General features: G+C 55.0%; 1 protein-coding gene across 1 annotated transcript; it reads right to left on the bottom strand.

Annotated features, from left to right (window-relative positions):
- Positions 1 to 7200: 7200 nt before the first annotated feature.
- GPRIN2 (G protein regulated inducer of neurite outgrowth 2) lies at positions 7201 to 20080 on the bottom strand. Its single transcript, XM_081158417.1, has 2 exons — positions 20019 to 20080; positions 7201 to 9037 (listed from the first exon to the last, which is right to left on the bottom strand). Exon 2 carries the CDS (start codon positions 9029 to 9031, stop codon positions 7658 to 7660), a length of 1374 nt encoding a protein of 457 aa, XP_081014543.1. The 5' UTR covers positions 9032 to 9037; positions 20019 to 20080; the 3' UTR covers positions 7201 to 7657.
- Between the last annotated feature and the right edge of the window lie 3973 nt (positions 20081 to 24053).

Raw genomic sequence — 24053 nt, 5'->3', positions numbered from 1 at the left:
CCCTGGCAGGGGGTGCGGCTCCCCGCCGCGCCACTAGGGGGCGCCAGAGCTCCTGCCTTGGGCGGGCCGCCGGCAGAACTGGGAGGGACCCCACCCGGCCCTGGGACCCACACCGCAACCGACTCCCCGCCCCAGCCCAGGCGCCCACCGTCCTCAGCGCTGCTCAGCACCGGCAGGGGTGGGGATGCGCGGTGGTCGGAGAAAAGCAGACCTCTGTGCTAGGAGCCCCAAGCCCATAGCCAAAGGGTACCCAGAAGACTTAAGGCCCTGGCAGAGGAGGCCGGACAGAGAATAGGCCCAAATTTAAGGGGCCGGAAAAAGACTGTAATTAAATGTTGTGCAGTATTTTAAAATCTAAATTAATACAAAAGATAAATGATAAAGATCAATAATTCAAATAAAGGCAGAATCCAACCTCCAGCCTGGCAGCCCTTCAGCAAGGCTCAGGCAGTGTCCCTGGCGCCTCCAGCAGTGCCCAGGTCTGTGTCTCAGCCCTCCTGAGGTAGCCCGCTGGTTCCTGCCCCCCCCTTCCCCAGCCCATCTGCCTCCCCTTCCCCAGCCCAGGGGGGTGGGGGGGGGGAGGCCTGCCATGCCCAGGGGATGCAACAGGGGATTCCTGGGGGGACGGAGGAGTTCAGTGGTTGGAATCTTCACAAGAAGCCCTTTCCCCTCTCCCTGAATCCCCTCAGTTCTGAAGGAAAGAAAACCAAACCAAAGAGTCTTCCTTAACAGACGCAGACACAATGCTTGCATAAAAAAATGTCACCCTTGGTCACCACCTTCCCAGACCCTTGACTACTAAAAATGAGAAGTGACTAGAGGGAGAGTGAAACAGAAGGCTAAAGATGAGGGGTTCTGTGGGCCTGGGGTGAGGGGATAATTCCACTCCTCCCCAGCTGGGTTCTAGCACCCCAAGTTTAGTTACATGGTGAGCCATGGAAAATTCCAGCCCCAACAGAGGGTCCCTACTTGGGCCTTGCTCAGGCCTTCTCAGTAGGCATCTTCTCAAGTGCAATGACAAAATTCTCATCCCCCTGACTCCATCCCTGGTTCCTAGTCACAAGACCATTATCACACAGGACAGAGGCACAGAGATGGAATAGCAGTGTGTCCCAACTGAGGACCAGGCCATGCCACAACCTCAGTACAAGCCAAGCAAGAGTCTGAAAACGTGAAAGAGGAGATGGCCCACCTAAAGCCAGCAGATGGGCAACACCCATCCACTTGCCTGTTAGGTGCGAGTCAGGCCCCTACAAGGGTCACCAAAACTGAAGACTGGTGAGGTGCCCTTCCAACCTGATCAAAGCCTCGCACTCACCCCACAGGACAGCTGACAACTGTTTTCTCTTATTGGGCAAAAGTGATGGAAACCTGACAAAGCAACCCCAGGGTGTCCTAAGGAGGCCTCCTTCTCTAGGGAGATGCTCAAAAGCTGTCTCAAGCTCAGACATTTTAGGTTTCATGAAAAGAGAGAAAGGCAGGTGGGGAGGAAAGGCCTAGACTCATGAAAATCAGAAATGCCAAGAGCCAGACCCAGCAATGGCTCGGGGAGAAATGGCACAGACCACTGGAAGAGAGAGACTGCTGTTGGAGAAGGGATAAGGCAAGGCAGACCCTTGGCATAAGCGAAAGGAAGCAGGGCAGGGACAGTGGGACCCTTGGGATCAGAAGATTTCTAGGGGGCAAAGAGGACATGAAACAAAAAGAGAAAGGGGGAAACCGAGAGTAAAGAGAAACAGAGGGTAGGGAGAATGAGCACCAAGGGCAGTGGGTACAGGCTGTCCCCGGCTGGACACCCATGAGGCACTGCACTCCCGCAGCCATGTCCATAGGATGCTGAGAACGCATCTATGTCTTTTCTCAGAAAAGATGTTGGGAAATGAAAAGCTCCAGGCCAGGACAGACTGGGTGAGTAGCACATGGCTAAAAGCCACACACCTTAAAACTGGACACTTGCCCACCCTAAGCTCCATAGTCCCTCCACATTCTCTCCTTTAAAGTGGGGTCATGAAAAATGGACTTTAGGACACCATTTGGGAGCACAGGTTTCCTCCTTTCTCTTTTTCTGTTTCATGTCCTCTTTTGTCCCGTAGAAATCTCATTGCAAAGGTCTCACTGTCCCTGCCCTGCTTCCTTTCCCTGATGCCAAAGGTCTGCCAAAGGTTTTAGGGTTCAGACCTGCCTCCTTGCTGAGCAGTCTGGGACTTGGAGGTAGAGAAACGAGGCATGAGGCATGGAGAGTCCCTGCAGAAGTGAACAAAGGCTGTGTTTACCCAACTCCTGGAGAAAGAGAGCCAGACCCCACCTGATCATTTCTAGTCCTATAAGCTAATGCAACTTTGGTTTGGTTTTCTTAAATAAACTTCGACTTTTCCCAGTTTATTATCGCTCTATATCCACAGCAACAGAACTAGCCCCAGGTTCTTCCAAGGAGGAAGATCTTCCAGGGAGACCCTGAGCCAGCTTGGAGGACTCCCACCAAAAGGGAGGGGGAAGGCTGGATGAGGAAGGTGTTAGAGACAGGCTGCTCCTCACGCTCACAGTTACCTCCCAGGAATGTAAGGTGAGCCACGGTGTGCCCAAGAGGAGGGGTGCCAAGGGGGGTGGAATGGCTCCCAGTTTTCAAAAGGGTAAGAAGGTAGAGTCTGTAAGTCTTAGCTTGCTGTTGATCTCAAACTTCCTGAAGAGCTTGTTAAACAGAAGTAGCTAAGGGCTTAGGAAAGGAAGCCATGAGCACAGAACCAGCCTCGCGGAGAACCAGGGCCCACGTCAGGCCCTGCTACCCTCCTGCTTGTTTGGAGGTGAGGGTCTCTGGGCTGTGAGGTGGGTGAGAAGAGTGCTACTGATGTTGAAGATTTGGATTTTAACAAATTTGCCTTATACAAATTTGCCCATGATGACTGTGGATTCACAGGGACATGGGGACCAGTGCTGACCTCAGGACAGCCCAGTGACGGGCCTCAGGCTCCGTCTGACCCTGCACTGCCTAACAAGTTGGATGCAGACTGGTAAAGGACTAGTCATAGCTTCAGATGAAAAAACTGGGCCAGGACAAAATGATGAATGAGAAGGGATTTAACGTGGGCACATGCAAAGCTCTGCCCTTCAGTAACCAGGGTCCCTTGGCATGAGCACGAATGAGAGAACTCTTGCAGAGCAACTCATGGGGGGAGGGTCTGGGCATTCTGTGGGCTTCAGACTCCATGAGAGTCCACTGGGTAAGGGGCTGCTCAGGCCATGAATGCAGCTATGGCGGGTGTGCTCCCACATCCCTCAGACACCATGGTTTCTGTGCACCCCTCCCCTGGGATAGACCCTACAACTCTATGCAGAGACCTGCCCTGGGCTCCTGGAGCTGCTGGTCTGCATGCCAGAGCCAGAAGTGCCCAGAGTTTTCTCCACCCCCACCCCCTGGTGGCCTTTATCCTAAAGTGGGACCTGGGCTAGACCAGGAATCTACCTGAAATCACACCCTTGGCTTGGCTTCTGTCCCTTCCCTACCTTGTGCTCCCACCTCCCTTCCTTAATAAACCCAGAACCCTCACCCCAGCACAAGCTTCCAGGGAACCCAGCCCCAGACCAGTGATGAGGGCTGATGGGCTTCAGCACGGCGCTGGAAGCTGCAGTGTCGGAGGGCCACAGCCGAGCACACACGTCCAAGCAAGGCGCAGGCGGCAAAGGACCTGGAAGAGGCTCCAAGTGAGGAATGGCCAAGAAGGCAGGATATGGGAAACAGTGAAACCCTGCCTGTGGCTATAGAAGTGGACCCCAATACCACGAGCACACTTTATGGGCGTTGTTCCGTTTAATCTCCACAGCCAGCCTAAGAAGGAGGCACCATTATCATACCCATTTTACAGATGAGGAAGTTGAGGATCAGGGAAGTTAGTAACTTGCCCAAGATCTCACCGCTATAGGTGAGGTCCAGGATTCAAACCCAGGTTTTATACCACTAAGCTACAGTGTGCCCCACCCCTGGTCCTAAGTGCAAGGACCTGCATTGGGAAGGCATGTCTGTTGGCCCCTGTGACATAAGAATCCAGCACTTCTAGGGGACAGAGACTCAATCCAAATGGCACAGAAGGTGATGTCACTGTGGGACCAGACCACTCTCTGCTTTTCCACCCTCTCCCGCACTGTGTCTGCAGGCCAGCAGGATCTTACACTCTGGCAGGAACAGCGTCCCCCCAGGTGGACTAGTGGTTCCCTGTGAAGGCAAAAACAGCCTGGGGCTTGGACAAGAGATGCCCACCCTGTGTCCTGGCCAGGAAGCCAGGCTTCAGCTGTTGGGGGCCTGGAAGGCTGCCAAGCAGGAGAGACAGGGATATATAGGAGGGGAATTCTTGCCTGGGCAGGGAGCTCTAGTAATCTGGAACAAATACTCCAAAGGACAGACTCTACCAGAAAAAAATGACCAGTCAGGACCAACAACCCTTCCCTGGCAAAACTCTAACCTCCAATACTTTTATTTCAAATTCAAAACAAATGTACAAATAATGAGACCCCCCCACCTCCCAGAGCAGAGCCTGAGGGGACCCAGAAAGTCTGGTCAGAAATCTGGCGGAGACCTGTAATCTAAGCTGGTGGCCACCCCTGAGATCATAAACAACTGCCAGTCAGACTCCCCAGCGAGGGACAAGGTGGGAGGCAGGGGCGCTTTCTGTCTCCAGGGCAAATTCAGAAATTAAGCTACTGTCCATCCACAGTGGGCTGAGACTGTGCAGCCTGGCTAGTGAGGCCCAGGGCACAATCCTGTTGTCTCAGGGCAGCAAACTTAATTAGGATGGTGTTCTGGGGGCACCACCCTGCAAAGATTTATCTTAGTCAAGAGGAGGTGGGAGGCGGCTTCAGCTGCCCTTTCCCATTCGGGCCAGGCCTGGCCTGCCATCCTGGCATGCCAGGTGCAGCCTAGAGGTGGCACAGACTGGCACACATCAGCCAAACAGAATGACCTCATGAGAATCTGCACAGGACAGGGGAGAAAGTCTCTCCAGGAAAGGTCTCACTGGTCCCAGCCACTGTGGCAGGCGGCTCCTTACCTGGGCCTCCTGAACCTCCCACCTGTCCCAGGTGGTGGCCTCACCTCCTTTTGCTCGAACTGGAAATCTCAGCCTCCTGGAACTCCTCCTCCTGCCCAAATCCACCACACATATGTGTGCGTGTGTGCTTGTGTGTATGTGTCTGTCTGTCTGTCTCTAACAGGCCCCCTGGGCTCTTGCCTTCCACACTAATCACTCCAATGGCAGCCAAAGGGCTATTTCTAAAACAAAATGTGGCCTTACCCCTTCCATACCTCCCGAGTCCCTTTCCTCACTCACACCAGGATCCTCACAATGGGGACCTCCCTTGCCAGCTCTCCAACCCAACAAACAGCCCAGCACGGCCCAGGCAGCATGGGCACCTCCAAGCCCCACCCAGGCTATTCTCTCTCTGCTGTGTACACCCCTCCCTCTGCCCACCTGTCCAGATGCCCTGTGTCCTCAAGGCCCTGCTCAGCTGTGGCCCTGTGGGAAGGTGCCCCCCCACTCCTGTTCCTCACCTCTCCACTCATCCCCACAGCCATTTGCTCTCTCCAGTTTGGCCTCACCAGTCGCTGGGGCTTTGGGAGCCCCTGAGCAGGGCTGAGCATGAAGACAGCCCAGCACGTGTCCCCCCCAGGGCATGATGAGCTGCCCTGTACCACACAGAGGACAGGCCCAGACTATGGCCAGGACCTCAGGACAGCACGGAAGCCTGCTTGAGCCCCACCCCATCTCCCTTTTTTAAATATGATTTTATCGATTTCAGAGAGAGGAAGGGAGAGGGAGAGACAGAAACATCAATTATAAGAGTCATTGATTGGCTGCCTCCTGCACGCTCCCTACTGGGGATCAAACCTGCAACTTGGTCACGTTCCCTGACGGGGAATGGAACTGTGACCTCCTGGTTCACGCATCGATGCTCAACTGGTTAGCGAGAGGTGTCAGCCGGGCTTCATCCCATTTTAAAAGGGGGCAAGGTCAGGTGCTCGCCTGCTGTTCAGACCCACCCTTCTACCCCCCTCCCCCAATGGCAGAAGTGGTTCTCATTTGCTGTCATTTTAAGCAGGGGCAGCATTTACCAGCCCAGCTAGAAGTGGAAAGGCGTGGTTCTGGGCAAAGCCCCTGAGGGGGCTGGGAAGGCATTCTGACCGAAACACACCTTTCTCACCATGCTCCTTGGGTCTGGTAGCATATCACTCCTGCTTTCAACATGAACCCATGGTTAACCGAGTCATTTCCACCTCAGTGAGTCCCTGGGGGCCGGGGAAAAGCCTGCTGTCAGGTCCTGGGTTCCCAGGTGCAGAAGTGGCCCAGGAAAAGGCCATATCATGGGCAGGGATGCACATGGGCTGTGACTCCACCCTCCCATGCCCAGTGACCCTGGGCAGACACTAACCTGGCTCCCTCACAGGGTGGCTGGCAGACTCTGTCTCAGGAGTTTGGATTTTCAACTCTTAGCCCCAGGACGAGCACACAAACCCACTCCCATCCTCCACAGGCCTGGAGAGATCCCTGGGCTGTAAAGTCAGGCTGTGCCAACCCCTGGCACCCTGACTCCCATGATCCCCCGGCCAATGTCAAGTCAGGTGGGCAGGACTGGGGCAAATAGGCCCACAGGCCTCCCTGCCCCTCCAGAGCCTCACAGCTCCTGCCATTTTCCATCAGAGGGAGACCCTGCCCCCGACTTCCTCTCTTTTCCCACCCATCCTGCCCTCCCTTCTTTGAATAACCACATCAGCTGAAAATAAACCCTTAAGCCAAATGACTGAGGTAATAATGGTGCAATTCCAGGCGCTGCGACATATCTGGGGTCAGGTGGTGCTCCTGAGGCCACCCCAACACAATGACCAACAGGGGAGCTTCTCAGAAGCACCCTGTGGCCTTTCTGTAAAGTCAGCACCCCACTACTGAGATGACCCCTCCACACTGTGAGCTCAACGAAGGCATATGCAGCCTGTCTCATTTCCCAAGGAACCCACGGGACCTGGCACAGGATGTGGCTTCCAGAAGCTCTGCTCCCAGCTCCTGACCAAAGGGGCTGCAGGAAGCCAGCCCAGCCTCGACCAGCCCTGCTGTGACCCTCAGCTGTCCGCTTCAAGTATCCAACTGCCAAATGCCTGTGCTCTCATCTGTGAGACAGGCTGAAGGCAAAGACTCAACAAGCTAAGGTGGCGAACAGTGTGTGGCACGTAGGCGGCCTTCAGTGTCAGTTCCCTTCTCTAAAGACCCAGCTGGTCCTTGACACCTGGGGCCCCCATTTCATGTCAAGGATTCATTATGCCTCAGCTCTGCTTTAAAGTAAGGCCATCAAGACTCTGAGGGCAATCATGGAAGAGTTCTGAAGAGAATGGACAGAAGACAATGATTTTTACAGAAAAGCCAGGATCTCCCTTATACACAGTGTGAAACTCCCAAAGTTCAATGCCTGGTGTGCAGAAGTGGCTCTTAGGAATCAAGCCCTTAAAAACCAGCCCGGCTGCAAGTAGCAAGTCCCCAGGCTGAGTCCTGTGGTCTGCTGGCTGCCAACAGCAGAGCTGTATCCACAGCTGCAGTGGGTCCAAGGAGAGTGTCGCCCCCACTATCCATGGCCTGGGGCTGAGTCCATGGGACAGGACAGCTCTGAGGACCACAGCTTCTCACTCTGGGGCTGCACTGGAGCAGCCACAGCAGCTGGGGCGCCTCAGAGACTGCATGACAGCTCGCAGCGGTCCCCTCCGGCCCTCGGTGGACAGGCTGTCCTCGCTGGCAGGTGCCCGCTGCAGCTGCTCAAACTGCATCTCCAGGTGCTTCTGGATGGCCACGCCCAGCACCTCAGGGTCCAGTGCAGCTCCATATACCTCCCACGTCATGCCTTCAGCATCCCATCGCACATCCTGCACAGGGGATGGCGCGTCCTCCAGACTGGACCCCAGAGTTGCCTCTGGGAATGGGTGCAGAGCCACAGGGGCTTCCAGGGGTGGGCTGGTGGCCACAGCCTTGCACACTGCCATGGGGGTCGCCTGCACACCAGCATCCTGGGCTGGCAGAGGGCATGCCAACACTGGGGCCAAGTCACTGGCTGAGGTCATGGTCCACACATCCTTGGTCCTGGCGCCAGGCTCCATAGCTGACCCAGTGGGATCCCAAGGTTGGGCACAGCAGTGGGAATGCCCAGGAAGGCCCTCAGGCAATCTACACTGGAACTTCACCCCACGCTGAGCTTGCAGCCCAGACTCACTCACTGATGCTACTAGTTTGGGAAAGGCCAGGATCCCTGGGGCAGGCAAGGCGTGGCAGTAGCCACTGGCACCCACCTCCCTCATGCCACAGAGTAGAGCTGCTGGGGGCAGAGCGTGGCAAGAGGTAGTGGCTGACTGCCCAGTGGCTTTGGGCCCAGCCTTGGGGCTGCTGCTGGGTGTGACTGTGCCTCCCAGTTCTAGGGGCAACACCCACACCTGACTCTCTCCCAGTGTCCAGGCTGAGTTTGAAGTCCCGTCCTCTGGAGCCAGGTCCCTTTCCAGGCCTGCAGGGGCCTGACCTCCCTGGCCAGAAGTTCTGCCAGGCTGCAGCCGAGCCCTATGGACCGGTGAGCTGCCAAGGGCTGAGCAGCTCAGGCTGGCCCTCCGAGTACCACTGTGGCCCCGGTTCTGGGTGCGGACCAGGTCCGAGTGGCTCCTCTGCACAGCAGAGGCGCTGGGGCCCCGCAGGTGACACAGGTCACCACCGCCCATGGTAGACACGTTGCCCACAGTGATGCTCCGCCAATGGCCCACAGCACCAGGCCGTGGCCCAGGGCTGGAGGCCTGTGCCTTCTCCGTTCTCTCAGCCTGGTGCTCCTCTTCCTCCAGGACCTGGGAACTGGTGCTGGCCTCACCTGGCTGGGCCTGCCATACAGTGCTGCTGGCACTCTTTCGGAGCTCTGGCCTCTGTCCCCGGCCTTCAGCCAGCAGGCTGGAAGAGCTCCGGGATAGAGACTGTGGGCGGGGGCTCCGGGGAGACCCGGCACCGGGCTTAGGATGGCTGGTGTTCATGATGGCCTGCAGGAGAGAGGAAGAGGAAATGGAGTTGTGCTGAGTGGCAGCACTTCTGCTGGACTCTGCTGTGGGCTTCCCAGGTGCTAGGCACACTGTGGGGACAGCTTCAGTCCCAGCCTGCCTAAAGCATCAGAGAAATAAGTGGAACAGTGACAGGACCCCAGGACCTCAAATCAAGGTCATCACACACTGTATACAGGAATGCACTACAAATACCAAATAGCCGGTACCCAGTGATCAGAACCAGCCCCAGCACGGTCATGGAGACCACTCGCTATGCAACTGGTGACTCTTCACTGCTGGACCATGGGATGGAGGGAAGTCAGAGAAGAGGCCAAGCACTGGGGCTTTGTGGATGGGGCCTTATAGGTGGGGCTTTGAGGCAACAGCTCTTAGTCAATCAGCACATAAGTATTGCAGTATTTTAATAACCAGTAAAGCTCGACTGACGAATACTAGCCTGGTTCCTTCCCAGACTGTAAGTATCCATCTGGCTCTGGACTGGGACTGCTTGGTACACAGTGCGGGCCCAGAGAAGGTGTGTGGGATGAACAAGCAGTGAACAGAGGACACAGTGAGAAGTGCCTCGGTTCTCTCTGGCCCAGCCTGGCTGAGCTGTCATGTCCCTGGAACTCAGTTTTGGCAGCTGTGAAAGGGCAGGAGCTTCCTGACTCGCACCTCTGGTTCCAGGGGCAAGGAGAGGCCCCTGCACCAGCCCTTTACATGCAGAACTCACTCAGCATTTGCTCGTTCCACAGCCATCTCCTGAGTACCTATTGCATGCCGGGCTATGACGAACTTAGATCCAGCTATGCCCTGGGAATAGGGTCCCAAACCACCAACCAGATACACTCTCCATAAAGTTTAAACTCCCTCTTGCAAAGTGTGCCTGCACCCTCCTTCCCCCTCCTTGCCATCCCATCCCTTTCTCCAGCCACACAGACCCCTCTGGACCTGCCCATTGGCGCATCTGTAGCCTCAAGTCAGCACTGGCCCCTTCAACCTCAGCATCTCCTCCAGGGGAAGCTTTCCTGAGCTGGACTGGCACCATGTCTGCCTGGATGGGAGAGTCTTGCCAGCCATGGGCCTCTCACCAGCCTGAAGCTGTCAAAGCAGGCCTGGGGCCGCTACCCTCTGTCTGCCCAGGACCCGGCACTGACCTGACAGGCAGCCGACACTCAGAAGATATCTGCTGTATGCCCCAGACATGCAGGTTGGGCCTGGGGAGAAGAGGGAAAGGGTGCCCATGGATAAGGAAGGGGGGTTTGCAAAAGGCAGGAGGCTGTGTGTTCAGAGCACCCAAGGGGAGTAGCAGGCTGGGGCTAAGCAGGGCCCCAGGAGTGGGGTCAGGGCATCTGGGCCAGCCAAGCCCTTGCCAAAGCTGTGAATTAGGAACATCGCTCTGGGACTCCCTGCTCGGCAGGATGGGCTGGAGAAACAGGGCAGGGACAGTAGGCAACAGGTACAATTTGAGCAATTCCAGTCCTGCCCTCCCACCCCTGGGCTGTTAAGAACTGCCAAAAAACTAACCACCCTGGCCAGGTGAGCAAGGCCACCTGCAAGAGTATGGGAGGGCCCTCAGGAACTCAGTTTCTGAATTACAAACTTCTTGCTGTCCGCGCTCAGCACATGGCTGGCAGTTGCTCAAGCCACCAGTGAGGATGTTTCCCAGCTGCAGCACCCTGAGAGCTCAAGGCTGGCTGTGGAGTCCAGTCTAGCACAGCTCCTGCCATGAAAGATCCTACTCTGCACCGTCCAACACAGTATGCACTCGCCACAGGGGATCAGCGACGACTGTACTAGCCTGAGCAGTTCCAGGCCCAGCCCTGTCCTGGGCAGGAGTGTCCTATCCTGGCCGCTCCTTAGGGCTGACACCAGACTGGTCCCTGGAAGGATCATGAAAAGGATGAGTAGCCAAGAGAGACCATGACCCAGGCCCCGCCCAGGTGTCAATGATGGACATATAAAGAGAGGGGCGACAAAGCAGTAACAATCACGATGATGACTGACAATAGCCCCCAGTACCAAATCACATCCTTTCCAGCACTGTTCCATTTAATCGTCAGAACAACTACATGAGGTACATCATCATTCCCATTCTACAGACAAGGCCAACACTTAGAGAAGTTTAGTGACTCGCCCAAGACGGAGGAGGGCAGGAGGTGGGCCTGCTGGCTAGGAAGGCTATGGTCGCTGACAGCCCCTGGTAGGCAGACAACCACCCAGCTGCAGGTCCAAGAATGCCAAGAAGGCCCCATCTAGACGGCCTACACAGCCTCTGGCTGAGCTCCACTACCCTGGACCCTCCTAGGGAGAAACGCCATAAAGAACCAAGACAGGCCTGGCCTCCTGAAGAAATAGGTGGAATGAGGCTGGGGTGTCATCATACCCTACCAGGAGCGGGTGAGAAGCCATCAGTGACAAGGGTCGCCCTGTGCATGCCTCACCAGGTGGCTACCCAGTACCCAGGGCTAGCGGTGACCCAGAGAGAGCAATGATGACAAAGACCCCAGGGGAGTGGAGAGTGTTATAGATCTGTTGATTCCTCTCTTCATCCCACCTCCACAAGTGGCAGGTGATAATACTGAGACCTGGAACAGCTCAGAAATGTCAAAGAACCCACAGCTGAACCCCAGCAGCGGATTCCTCCTACAACCTGGCCTTCCCAGCCCTAACAGAAGGAAGGGCTCTGAGGGAAGTAACCCAGGTTACTTCCCGGGAAAAGAGGTTTCCCACACCCCCAATCTCAAAGAAAAGGGGCCTTGCAGAGAGTGATGGGAGCTGACCACATGTACAGTGGCATCCTGTGTGAGCAGGCGGGGCAAGAAGTCTACTTCCAACCTTCATGTGGACGCCTAGCCTCTTTGAGCCTCAGTTTCCCCAATCTGAAAAACAGAAGTAAAGAAGTAAATGCCCACCCCGTGGGTTTTTTTGTGAAGACTAAATGTGATGGCATGTGGACTGTCTGGAATAACTGTTAATCTTTTTTCCCCCTTCCAATGTGACTTCTGCTCAAGGTATTATAGGGACTAGTATTGGGGGTGGGGGGGCTCTTAGGAAGCCACTGAGACTCCTCCTAGGTTAGCCTAGGCTCACTTCCCAATCCTTCCTAACTTCAGGTCACCCTAGTCTCCACCAGTATCCCCAATGTCTTCATCACCACACTAAGTTTCCATCTATTTCAAACCTCTGGGAAGATGTGCATGCACTTGCAGGCACACGAGCACAGTCCTACACACAAGTGCAGAGTCTGCATTCTAAATGCCCAGAATGGTATGCCTACCTGCCTTAGAAACCATAGAAAAGGCTGTGGTTTCACCCTAAAGAGCCCCGGGGAAGATGGTTTAGCAAAGATAAAGGACAGGAACATAGAGGTAGCCAAGACCCCTGGTGTTCTGTGGATGACACTTGAATGTTCTCTCTCTTGCCCCAGTTGATGCCAATCAAAGTGTGCAGTGGCCAATGTCCTGTGGCCAGTGCAAGACTATCCTGTGCTGCTGTTCTACTTGGAGGAGCATCCAGCCTCACGTGCAGCAACCAACCAATGTCATTTTGATTAAAAGCTCCCAGTTCTGTAGGAACTTCCAGACTGACCCAGCCACAGAGCCTGCCAGGTCTCTTGGTCAGAGATTCCAGCTCTTGCTATGGGGCTCCAGCACAGGAGCGCAGGCCTTTCGGTGTGTGCCAAAGGGGAACAACCAAGGCAGGCCCCATCTCAGACCAGATTTGTAGTGTCCACATAAGCCCCCTCTTAAAGGCGGTGATGACTTCTGCTTCCAGCAAAACCAAAACAGGAAAGGCAAACCTAAGTGGCCAGGAGGGGAAACTGTCCAATTGTTAAATGTGGACCTTAGCCCCCAGGCACCAGGCAGAGTAGCACACCTCAGAAACCCCTCATTGCAGAGAGGGGGTGTGGCACCCCTCAGCAGGTGGTCTGATTCACCCCAGCAGCAAATGGCCGGACAGGAAGCAGGGAACAGTCCCCAGAGGGAGTGTTTGGAGGGGACAAAACTGTCCATCACAGAAAGGGCCCTCCATGAACAAGATGCCCAGGAAAAAAAGCGGGGCCAGAAAAGGGTTCTAGGGTAACTATGGGTTAGTGGCCCCAAGGACCCAGCTCTGCTCACCGGGGAGAAACCCGAGCCCCACCAGCGCGAGCTTCCTCCCCTGAGGAGGACGTTCCCACACCGCCCAGGAGGCACCTGGGGTAGAAGGTAAGCCTCCAGGCCCAGCTGCCCGCGTGCCCACCCGCACGCGCAGGGGCACCCAAGCCCCCCGCAGACAACCAGAGGCAGACGCCCGGGCCCTTCTGCGGAGCCGCCGGCGGGGGACAAGTCTCCACGGCTGCCCACCGACCGTAGGGGCCGGGGCCGGGCCAGGGCCGGGCGCACCGCGCCACACCCTCCCGGACCCGGCCCGCTCCACCTCCCGCGCGGAGCCCACCCGGACGCGGGGCTCGGCCCTCAGCACGCGCCCCAAGCCAGGCTACAGGCGCCCCCGCAGCAAAGACGGGGGCTGAAGGAAAGTGGGGCTGCGGGGCGAGGGGGACGGGGGGGGGGGAATGGGGGATGGAGGATGGAGGGATGCGGGGATGGGGGGATGGGGGAGGGGGGGATGGGGGGGATGCGGGGCGAGGGGAACGGGGGGAATGGGGGGATGCGGGGATGGGGGATGGAGGATGGGGGGATGCGGGGCGAGGGGGACGGGGGAATGGGGGATGGGGGGATGCGGGGATGGGGGGATGGGGGATGGGGGATGGGGGGATGCGGGGATGGGGGGATGCGGGGAAGGGGGAATGCGGGGATAGGGGGATGGAGAGATGGAGGGCCGCGGGAGAACCAGGGAAGAGAGGACTGGGGCGGGGCGGGGCGCGCAGACGGAGGCGAGGAGGAATGAGCGCGGAGAGCAGCAATCGGAGCAGGGGGGGAGACGGGGTCCTGGGCAGAGCAAACGGGGGGCACTGAAAACAGAGGCGGGGGGTTGGCAGCGAGAGGGGAGACGGGAGGAGGGCGGCCGCGGGGGCGCGGGGCGGGGCCGGGCGGGGGTCCCGGCGGAGAGGGGCCGAGGACCGGGTGCCGCGCGGGGAAGGGAGGCGCCGCCCAGGCCGCCCGCGGGCGCGCTCGCCGCCGCTCTCACCCTCGGGCCGGCGGAGGCGCTGCTCCCGCGGCCGCCACAGGTGCGGGCGCCGCGAGTCCCGTCCGCCGGCCGGAGCGCGCCCGGCTCGGCGGGAGGAGGGGCGCCGCGGGGACCCCACCTGGGCGCGCCCGGCCCCGCCCCAGGGCCGCCCGCCCCGCCCGCCCCGCCCGCGGCTCCGCGCGCCCAGCCCCCGGGTCTGCAGGCCCCGCGCCCGGCCTCCCCGCCCCCGCGCCCGCCCGGCGTCATCTTGGCCCCGCCCTCCCCGCCGCGCCCTGAGGCCCTGGGCCCGCCCCCACGGACCCCGCAGCCCCTCGCGATCGCAGGGCCGACCTCGCGCTCCCGCGCCCGCCGCCGCGGCCCCTCCGCGCTCCGGGTCCCCGACGCTGCGCCCTCCGCCCAGCCGGGCCCCGCCTCGGAGGCTCCGCGCCCAGCCTGCTCCCCAGCCCCGCCGAGCCCGGGTCCCCCCGTCCCCGCCCCCGTCCCGACCCCCACCGCCGCCCCCCAACCTGGCGCCCGGCATCCAGTCCCCAGCCCGCAGCCGCGGACCCCAGCAGCCGCGTGCGCAGGCCGTGCAGGGCAGACCCCCAAAGCCCGCACCCCTCCCACCGGCCCTGCGGACCCCAAAGGCCGGCCTCCTCCCACTCCGCCCGCCGCCCGGCCCCGGGCCAGCCCTGGGGACGCCGGTCTCGCCGACCGGCCGGGGCCCTGAGTGCTCTGCTCCCTCCGCACCCGCCCGTCTCCCACGGTCCGCCCGCTCCGGCCACAGGCCCGGGCTTGCTCCAGACCGGCCCGCCCTCTAGGGGCTCCTTGCCCCCCGCCCCCCAGGGCCAAGCGGCAAGAGGAGTTTGTCCTAGCTCTGGGCCCCAGTCTCCGAGAACTGGGTCCCATCGTCCGCCCTCCTCCACTGACCCCAGCTTCGGGGACCTCTGATTTCCGCACGCGGCTGTTTGCTGAGGGGTCTGCACCCCTCTGGTCCCGTGGCCCAGGAGCCTACGCCGCCTGGACGCTTCCTCCAGTTTGGGAAGGCCTCAGGACCCAGCCTCAGCGCTGGCCTCGCCCAGCCCTGCAGCGCAGGAGGGGTCTGCATTGGGCCGCCCAGCCCCGGAGCAGGGCAGAGTGAAAAGCCCAGGCAGGAGGCTGCACCGTTCCCTCCTCAGTAGTCCCCCTAGCCCGGCACCTAGCCCGGCACCTAGCCCAGGGAGGGGTGTGAGGCACAGTGCTGCAGGTGTGCCTCTGACCTGGCACCCAGCCACTCACACCTGGGTGTGTGCTCTGCGTGGGGAACCCTCCCAGTCCTCATACCCCTGTCTGTAGCTCTGAGCTGCCCCTCATCGGTTGGCTGCATGGGCCCTGGAAGACAGTAGATGCTACGAGGTCAGGCACAGCATTTGGCCCTGTGGGTCATGTCCTCATGCATCCCTGCCTGGCATTTAAACACCACAGCCTACTCCCCCCAGCCTGAGATCCTGCTTCTTAAGGCCTGGAAGCCTTGGTCCTATCTTCTCTGCCCCTCCCCACCCTGGTCAGTTACAGCCTCACTGTTGGAGTGGGTGAGGTTTTGCTCAGGAAGACCCTTTCCAGTGGGGTCTTAGTGCACAGTCCAGAGCCTGGCAGATGGCTCACCTGGGGGACCGAGCACTGGAAGCGAACAGGGGTGCCAAGCAGAGGCTCCAGGCCTTGGCCCCATCACCACACACATCCTGGAAGGGGACCCTGTCCAAGGGGGACAAATGTGGGATTTGTTTCCTGAGGCCACCACCCACTCCTACTCAGGCTTAGGACCCATCCTTCTACAACTCAGATCTTACTCAGAGTCTCTTTCTAGGAAAGTCAACTGAGCAGCAAGAAGGGATGAGTTACATGGGGTTATATAGAGTTGGTGTCAGATCCAGGACGGAAACCTGGGGCTTCCAGCAACCTGAGCACCTGAGAATCCTCTAAGGCCCTTCCTCAAGTGTCTCAAGGAGGCCTGCTTGGAGCTGGGTGTTAACAAATGTCTACCACACTAGATGCCTACAGACACAGCTGGACTGAAGCTGCCACCAGGGCCTCTGAGCATAACCCTGGCTTGGCCTCTTGTTCAACTGGTCCTCTTCTTCCATTTGTCAAGGACACTCCCCTGGCTCCCCAGGGAGAGCCTGGGATGGGGAGTCAGACATAAACTGCAGTCCTCACTCCCCCCACCCCCATTCACATACTTGTCAGTCCCACACCCAGGCAATACTGTTCATATCTCTGGGTGTTGATTCCCTCACCTGCAGAGTGGCGATAATTATACTCACAGGGCTGTGTGGAAGATGGGGCTTGTGGAAGTGTTCTGTAGTGTTCTTGCTGCTATCAGTCGTTTGATCAAATATTTCTCAGGTTCCTCCTGTCAGGTTCTGGAGATACAAGGGAGGACTGCATGTGTGGGAGTGGGTTTTGTTGGTTGCTTTGGTACAGAGAGGAGGCTCTGGCCAAGTGCCATTTCCTGAGACTCAGAACCCTGACAGAAGAGGAGCAAACATGGTGTGCTCAGGAGTTGAGTGGGGGAGCGGTGGGGTGGAGGAGACACCAGGTGGAGAGGCAAGTTGAAAATACAGGACTGGAGTTTCCTAGGAGGTCTGGGCATCACAGGCACAGGGGTCCCTGAAGTCATGGAAGTGGATAAGGTCTTCAGGGAGACTGTAGAGAAGAGGTCCCAGTACGCAGCTGTGAGCAACCAAGAGGCAAAGGACTGAGGAGGAGCAGCCAGAAAAGAAAGAGGGACACTGGGACATTGCTGGGACCCAGGGCACTTAGAGCAAGCAGCTTCAATGAGGTGATGAACCAAAGCCACGAGAGTGGACAGAGGGAGGAGTCGGAGGGGAGAATCGAAGATGGTGCAGGTGCAGACACTCTTAAGCAAAGCCATAAAGGGGGAAGAAAGAAAGGTGTCACTTGGGAAGGATGAAGGTTCAAGAGAGAGATTTTTTTGGTTTGGGTTGTTTTTTTATTTCCTTTTTAATAGGCTGCATCATGTATTCCTTGATTTCAAGCAACAGGGAAAAAACTCTGGTTAAGCTCAAAAAGGGAATGTGTTGGAAGACTTCAGGGAGCTCAGAGTGGAAGCTGATCCCAGAGAGTTGTCTTGGTTCTTTGAGGCAGAAGCCAGGTTCTTAGGGACAGTGGCTCCTCAACAGCAGGAGCCACTCCAGTCTCACGCTGTCACCACCATGGAAAGGAGGATTCCAGTTGTTGGTCCTTCATGTGCCTCTCAGCTCAAGATTCAAAGTCCCAAGGGAGGGCACCATGCTCGCTCCTCTTCTGTCAGGGTCCTGAGTCTCAGGAAATGGCACTTGGCCAGAGCCTCCTCTCTGTACCAAAGCAACCAGCAAAACCCACTCCCACACATGCAGTCCTGGCTTGTATCTCCACGGACCTATGACCATGTGCACTCCGTCCTTGGATGTGCCCGGCGAGAGAGACACCTGGCCAAGTGAATCTCTCTAGGATCACCCATGCCCACCAGGATGGCACACACAGGACCTTTTCCCAGAAGGTGGAATGGAAACTGGGTGGCCAGACACAGGTCCGCTGCACATTGTAACAAATTGAGCATATTTGACAGCAGGGGGAAGGACCGTAGAGGGAGTGGATGAAGAACGGAAAAGAGGGCACCACTGCCAACATGGGTCCCTGTGCGCTGGGATCAAGAGCATGTGAAACAGGAGGAGTGGTGGCTTCTCCATGGAGCAAGAAGAAGTGATCTAGGGAGTCACCTAGGTTTAGAAATTGAAGTGTGATGGTTTCTGCTTTCTCTGTGGAATAAAAGGCAAGCCCATGTGCTGAGACTGGAAGGGGCAGAGGGATGGGTAAAGCGGAAGAGGCCGAGAGGTCTTCACAGAAAGCAGAAGGGCCTGTCGGCCAGTGTGGGGCCGCCGTGCAATGTTTATGACCAGCAATAATATCTCCCAGAAAGAATCTTCCTCAAAGAACAAGTTTTAATTAGGACTCACTGTTGTAAGAGAGAGAAAGGAAGAGGCACAGGCCACAGCCTTCTGGGTGCTGCTGGCCGGGAGGATACCTCCTGCTGGTGGCCCGACACTGCTCTCACCAAGAGTCGATGGCTCACCAAGAGTCAGTTGAGTTTTTTTGTATCAAAGCTATTTATTCCAAGTGTACATGCTATAACTATGCAATTTAATTAAACAGCACATAAACTGACGGAATGTGATATGAAGAGTTGTGTTCCTGTGAAACTGGGTTAGACGTTTTGGAAAGTGAGTCACTAAAGCTGCTGCCCATTGGGTGTGGGGAGGGGACTTGTGGAATAAGAGGATTGTGTCCGTCTAGAAAAGGTCTGACTTACTGCGTCCCCGCTGTCTCGAAGTTAAACGACTTGCCTGTTAACCAGTAGTTTATCAGCCTCGAATGCTAAGTAAAAGAGCTAATATTGTATAGTTCAGGCAAATCAGAGGATTCGTTGACTCCAATCTCGGGCACTGCTAAAGCTAAAGGCTCCCACGATGTGGCCAGGGGTCTGTCCCATTCTCCCCTTCCTTCCACTTCCCTTGGATTAGAGTCATCCTTACACAGGCTCCCTCCCCTTGGGAAACAAGGGTGCCAGCAGCCCCAAATCTACCTCCTCACATCTCTGGATCCACAAATCAAATCTTGCTGATGCTGCTTGACAGGGGGGCATTGTACTGGGACTGACATTCCCTCCAGAGTCACAGCGTGGTGGAATGGCAAGATGCTGTTGCTAGGCAAAAGGTCAAACGACAATGAGCTGGCCCAAAACACAGAAGACCACTGGGGGAAGCATCTCTGGGAGTCTCAGAAAAGGGGACACAGAAAGTTCAAGGGTGTCGGTGTGTCATCGATGCCTAAGGAACAGAGAGCTTTGACTAGTTGTACAGTATCTTTCTCAGACCAAAAAGTCACTAGAGTGTGAGAGACTCCTCTAGCTTTATGGATCCTTGAGTGCAAAAGACACTGACTTCCCAGGACCTAGTGTTCAATAGATTGGGGGGGGGGGGGGGGAGAGAGAAGTTAGTTTATCCAGGAATACCTATCACCATCTCAGTTTCATCCACAAATATTTTAGTGAGTCCCTAGCAAGTGCCAATCCTAGGCTATGAGCTTTGAATACACACTGAATCAGATGTGCCTTGACCTCAAGGCCTGCGTGATGAGGGATTTGGGGACAGTGGTGACAGACAGACAATTAGATCAGAGTGATTAAAGGAGACAGAAGGGGCTGGGGCACACAAAGGAGAGGCACTATGACAATAGTAGACATCTGTTGCTTTTTAGCTCCCCATAACCCATCTTCCCATTACATGTGGGAGATCACCCCAAGACAGAGACTGCTAGTTGTCCCCCAATACATATTCTCCCCTTCTAATAGAACCTCTCTAGCCGAGAACATGTCTACTCAGAATCGAGGCCACATTTCTCAGACTCCATGCAGCAGGGCATGCTCTGTACTAGGCTGTCCAGTGAGATGTTAGAAGTGCATGCACTTTCTCAGTCTGCCCTTCAGAAGGAATGTGCCTCGCCCTTTCCCTATTCCCTGGCTGGCATGGAGTCATGGCGTTAAGCCAGTTTGTGTCATTTGGGGTTACCTCCCCCAAGGAGAGGGCTTTCAAAGCTTTGGAAGAATAGGCAGGGAACACAGACATTTGATTGGCTAAAGGGACAGACTGGGACTGAGACTGCTGATTGTCCCCAGTGGTCATAATTTCCTTCTGTGTTTAAAGAATCTCTTTTGTTTCCACTGGCTGGACAGCAGAGGTAGGGAAACATCTCAAACCCCATGGATACACAATACCTAGGGATAGTTGAGCAACAAGATGGGAAAAACCTGGGCTCCTGGGCTGCTTACCTGTAGATAGATGAGAAAGAAACTTCTATCTTGCTTAAGCCAATCTTACTTGAAGTCTCTCTTCCAGCAGCTCGACCTACATTCTAAAACTTGCTCAGCCTCTCTCCTCTACACCCATGTGCTTTGGGTGGATCTCAGAGGAGGAGCATATGACCAGGCCCAGACCAACCACTGCCTCATATACTCTGGCCTCAGAGGCTGTTCAGGATAAGCATGTGTCCCATAGAGCTGATGACATGCAGTGAAGAATTTCTCTGGGAGTCCTAAGAATGAAACTCACCCTTTTCCATAAGGGGGCGTGAAGGCACCATCTTACACAAAGCCTGATGCTGGAGCCAGCCCAGAGGGTGGCAAAGTGAGGATGTGAAAGAAGTCAGGTCCTGAGTACATACCCGAGCCTTGCACCCAGTTAAGGCTAAGGCTGATCTCTCCCCTTGACTTCTCAACTGAGGAAGCCAATAACTATCCTTTTTGTTTAAACTAGTTTGGGTTCAATTTCTATCCCTTGCTACCAAAAGCAGCCTTAGTGGTAGTCTTCAGCCAAGCCTGAAGTATTGTGGTGGCAACATGGAAGGCAAATGCTTAAGTTGAGTTTTGCAAAGTAAGTCAGAGACCACCTGAAGCTTACTTTAAAAAACAAAACAAAAAAGGCTTGTTATAAGGATACCTGGATTTGAACCATAATTGGAAAGTCCTCAGAACAAGTAAGATAGACAAGGAATATCCAGTGTTGCAACACTTCCTACCTGGAGCAAGACGCACCACCACCCTACTGAGGTTCCTCTGCTAGGCTCTTTCTACCAACTAGCACCCTCTACTGACACAGGATCTCTGCTGCTTGAATACCTTGAATCACCAAGGCCCTCGCATCTCCTGGAGGCATCTCTTAATGCAGTGATTTCCAACCAGTGTGCTGCTGCGACAGGCACACTGCTGTGCCGCAAGAATTTTTAAATCATGCAGTACCTGACTATGTAGTCAGGGGCACTGACCTCTTTTCCCTTAGATGGTCAAATTAAAAAATGACAACAGCCAACACAATAGCCATCTGGTGTGAATGAATCAAAATTATACCTATTTTTTTTTTTTTGGTCAGATAGGCAAAAAATATATACTTTGGTTTGCTGCAGAATTTTGGTAATTAGTTTATGTGCCAGGAGATGAAAAGGGTTGAAAGTCACTGTCTTAATGCATCCTTCTCGCTTTCCCTGCAGCCACCTTCCTCACTTCTGCCATTTTTCCACCTCATGATTTAGACATGAGGAATCTGACAGGCATAGGTCATCTTTAATGCCAGAGGAAGCCTCACAAGTCCTGGTTCCAGTGCCATCTCCCATACCATGGTCACGTGGTCTAAGCACGGCCACCTACTGGCTGTCCCCTCTGCTGGGCTGTGGGCCTGGCAGGTACCACCACTGATGTGTCTTTTACGCCGACACAGAAAGATATTAGCCAGTTCTTTTTTCACTTCAAGAGGCAGAAACTCAACTCAAATTGCCTGAAGCACCAAAAGGACTTTCCTTTGGTTCTTTGTAAGTCATGAGTTCAAAGCAGTCAGGCTTGGCTGGATCCATGAGCGTAGGTGATGTCATCAGAATTGGCACATCTTCATCTCTTTTAGGCAGGTTTGCCATATATAATTGGCTCTCAGCAGCTCCTGGAGTATATCCTTACAACTATAAGTCCATGGAAAAGAGTTTAAGGAGTTGAGAATGACACCAAGTTATTGTATGAGCTATTATTGTTATAATCACTCTCAACGGTTCCCCCCAAACTTTAGGTGTAAGTCATAATAAACTAATGTGAGTCACTGCCCAGCTCTTATCTCATCACTGTGGCCTAGAAAATGTGATGCTCTGACTGGCCAACTCTGGATCAAGCCTACCCTGGAGTTAAGGAGAAGTCAGCCCACCTTATGACATCGACTGAGAATAGAGGAAGACATGGATTTTGTCATCAGAAGAAGCAACTATTGATTCTGGACAGGAAAAAACAACAAATGTTCACTGTAATCTGAACCTCTGGCTGCACAACATCCACACCTATCCTTCTTCCCATAAACATACTTGTTAACATGTTCTTGTTTAAAATAATGCAGTTATACCGTATATCACCCAAACCTACTCATACCCACTGCATCAGAAGAAAACAGAGGAGGCAGATTCTCAATCAGTTGCTGTATCCAGCTCCAGGTCTGGACTCTCTGGGTGATGTGTGGTCCTTACAGAAAGAACTAAACTACGTGAAGCCCTAAGGCCCTAGATAAAAGGACTTAATGAATGGTCCCTTCCAAGAGCCACCAGGGGAATGAATAAATTTTAATTAGTTTCCAATCCATCTGGATTATCCCACCCAAGATTTAAGTTTCAGACTGAGAGCATTTGATTGGCCTAATCTGCATCCTTCGACCACCCACTGACCAGGGGAGAGCAGGGCAGATTGCATTTTGTGGAAGAGGGAACATGGTTTCTGTTACCATAAGAGGGAAGCTAGGATGCAGGGCTAACATGGCAAATCCTCAATGGGCTCAATGGTAGCTCCAGATATGCAGGTCTCCTTAATGCCTGGGAAACTATGGCATTTCTGTCATGAGGGCACTAACACAGCCTTTGCTGGAGGGGAAATTGTTTGTGCCAGCTCAGGCCTAGGTCTTGGCTCCTCACTAGTCCAATCATGACCTTGTCCGAAGGTCAAACAGCAGATACTGCTAATTACCTAGCTGTGTCAGGATAGGCTAGGTTACGCTGCAACAGCTAACCTCACAAAAATGTCAGTGCCTTAATTAAACAAAGGTCTATTTCTCACTTATTCTTTATATCCATCAGATATCCTCCGCTCCCTCAGGGGCCCAGCGACCGGAGGCTTCTTGATACAGGCTCTCACAGTGATCACACCACTAGGAAAAAGCACGGAGGATTGCACACCAATTTTTAAAGCTCCCTCTAGAACGTGACACGCGTCACTTCCACTCACATTTCACTGGCCAAAGCAAATCACACAACCAGGCCTAAGCCCCAAGTGGGGCTTTGTACCACCAGCATGAAAAGAGGAAAACCAAATACACTGGTCCGACATGTACTGCACTAAGACAACCACCACACACGTTGTCTCTCTTCTTTTTTGCTAAGTCCCAGTTGTATCCAGTAGGACAATGTACCCAGCTAAGTGCATTCACCTTTTTAGACTTTCTTATAACTAGAGATAGCCATGTGAAGTCGTTCTGACCACTCAGGCGTAGGGTGGACTCACAGTATAGCTCCCAGGAAAGCTAGCTGTGACGCCATGAGACGCCACAGGCATGCTGTGCACGCAGGCACAGAAGCTGCACAGTAAGGAGGGAAAGAGGGTGTGGGAGCTGGAGGTGGCGGTGAGACCCTGCCCTGGGCTGCCAGTCTCCAGGCTGCTGGTTACATAAGAACAATGCACCCCTATCTAGTTGATCCACTGATGTCAGGTTGTCTGGTATTTACCTTCAGACACAGTCCTAACTCATTTACCTTCTCTGTGTTTGAAGCTTCTCAATGTTTGACTTTAACATACAGATGATTCGTGGTGCAATGGAAAGAACTTGGGCTTATGAATTACTCAGCACCGGCTTAGAAGCCAGGGTTGGCCAGTTTCTAGCGATGTGTCCTTGGGTGGATAACTAAGGCTCTTCGTGCCTTATTTTCCTCATCTGTAAAATGGGAATAGAAATTCTGTGGCATAGATAGCCATTTCAATGTCTCTTTCCCTTGCCTGCCTTCCGCTGTAAGACTGAGAAGGTCAGATACTCTCTTGGTCTCTAAAAACCAACCCGCATGGCTGGCCAATAAGGCATCAGGGTTAATGTGCTGGGGTTTTCAGATAAAAGGAGAGAATTAAGTGAGGAAAGAAGCACTTATACTGTCCATGTTCCCTTCTTCTTCTGCCTTTGAACTTGGCATTAGAGGACAATAAGCTTGGTGCTACAGTAGCTATCTTGCAGCCTTAGGGTGACATGTGCTGAGATGGAAGAGCAGAAAGACACAAGAAGCCTGGGCCTTAGATGATCAT

Source organism: Miniopterus schreibersii (assembly GCF_964146895.1).
Source record: "Miniopterus schreibersii genome assembly, chromosome: 14".
NCBI lineage: Eukaryota > Metazoa > Chordata > Mammalia > Chiroptera > Miniopteridae > Miniopterus > Miniopterus schreibersii.
The sequence above is the reverse complement of the archived record's forward strand: the minus strand, read 5'-3'. Positions and strand labels throughout refer to the sequence as shown.

Excerpts from the sequence above, each read along its gene's own strand:
- GPRIN2 (XM_081158417.1), bottom strand. The coding sequence starts at position 9,031 with ATGAACACCAGCCATCCTAAGCCCGGTGCCGGGTCTCCCCGGAGCCCC.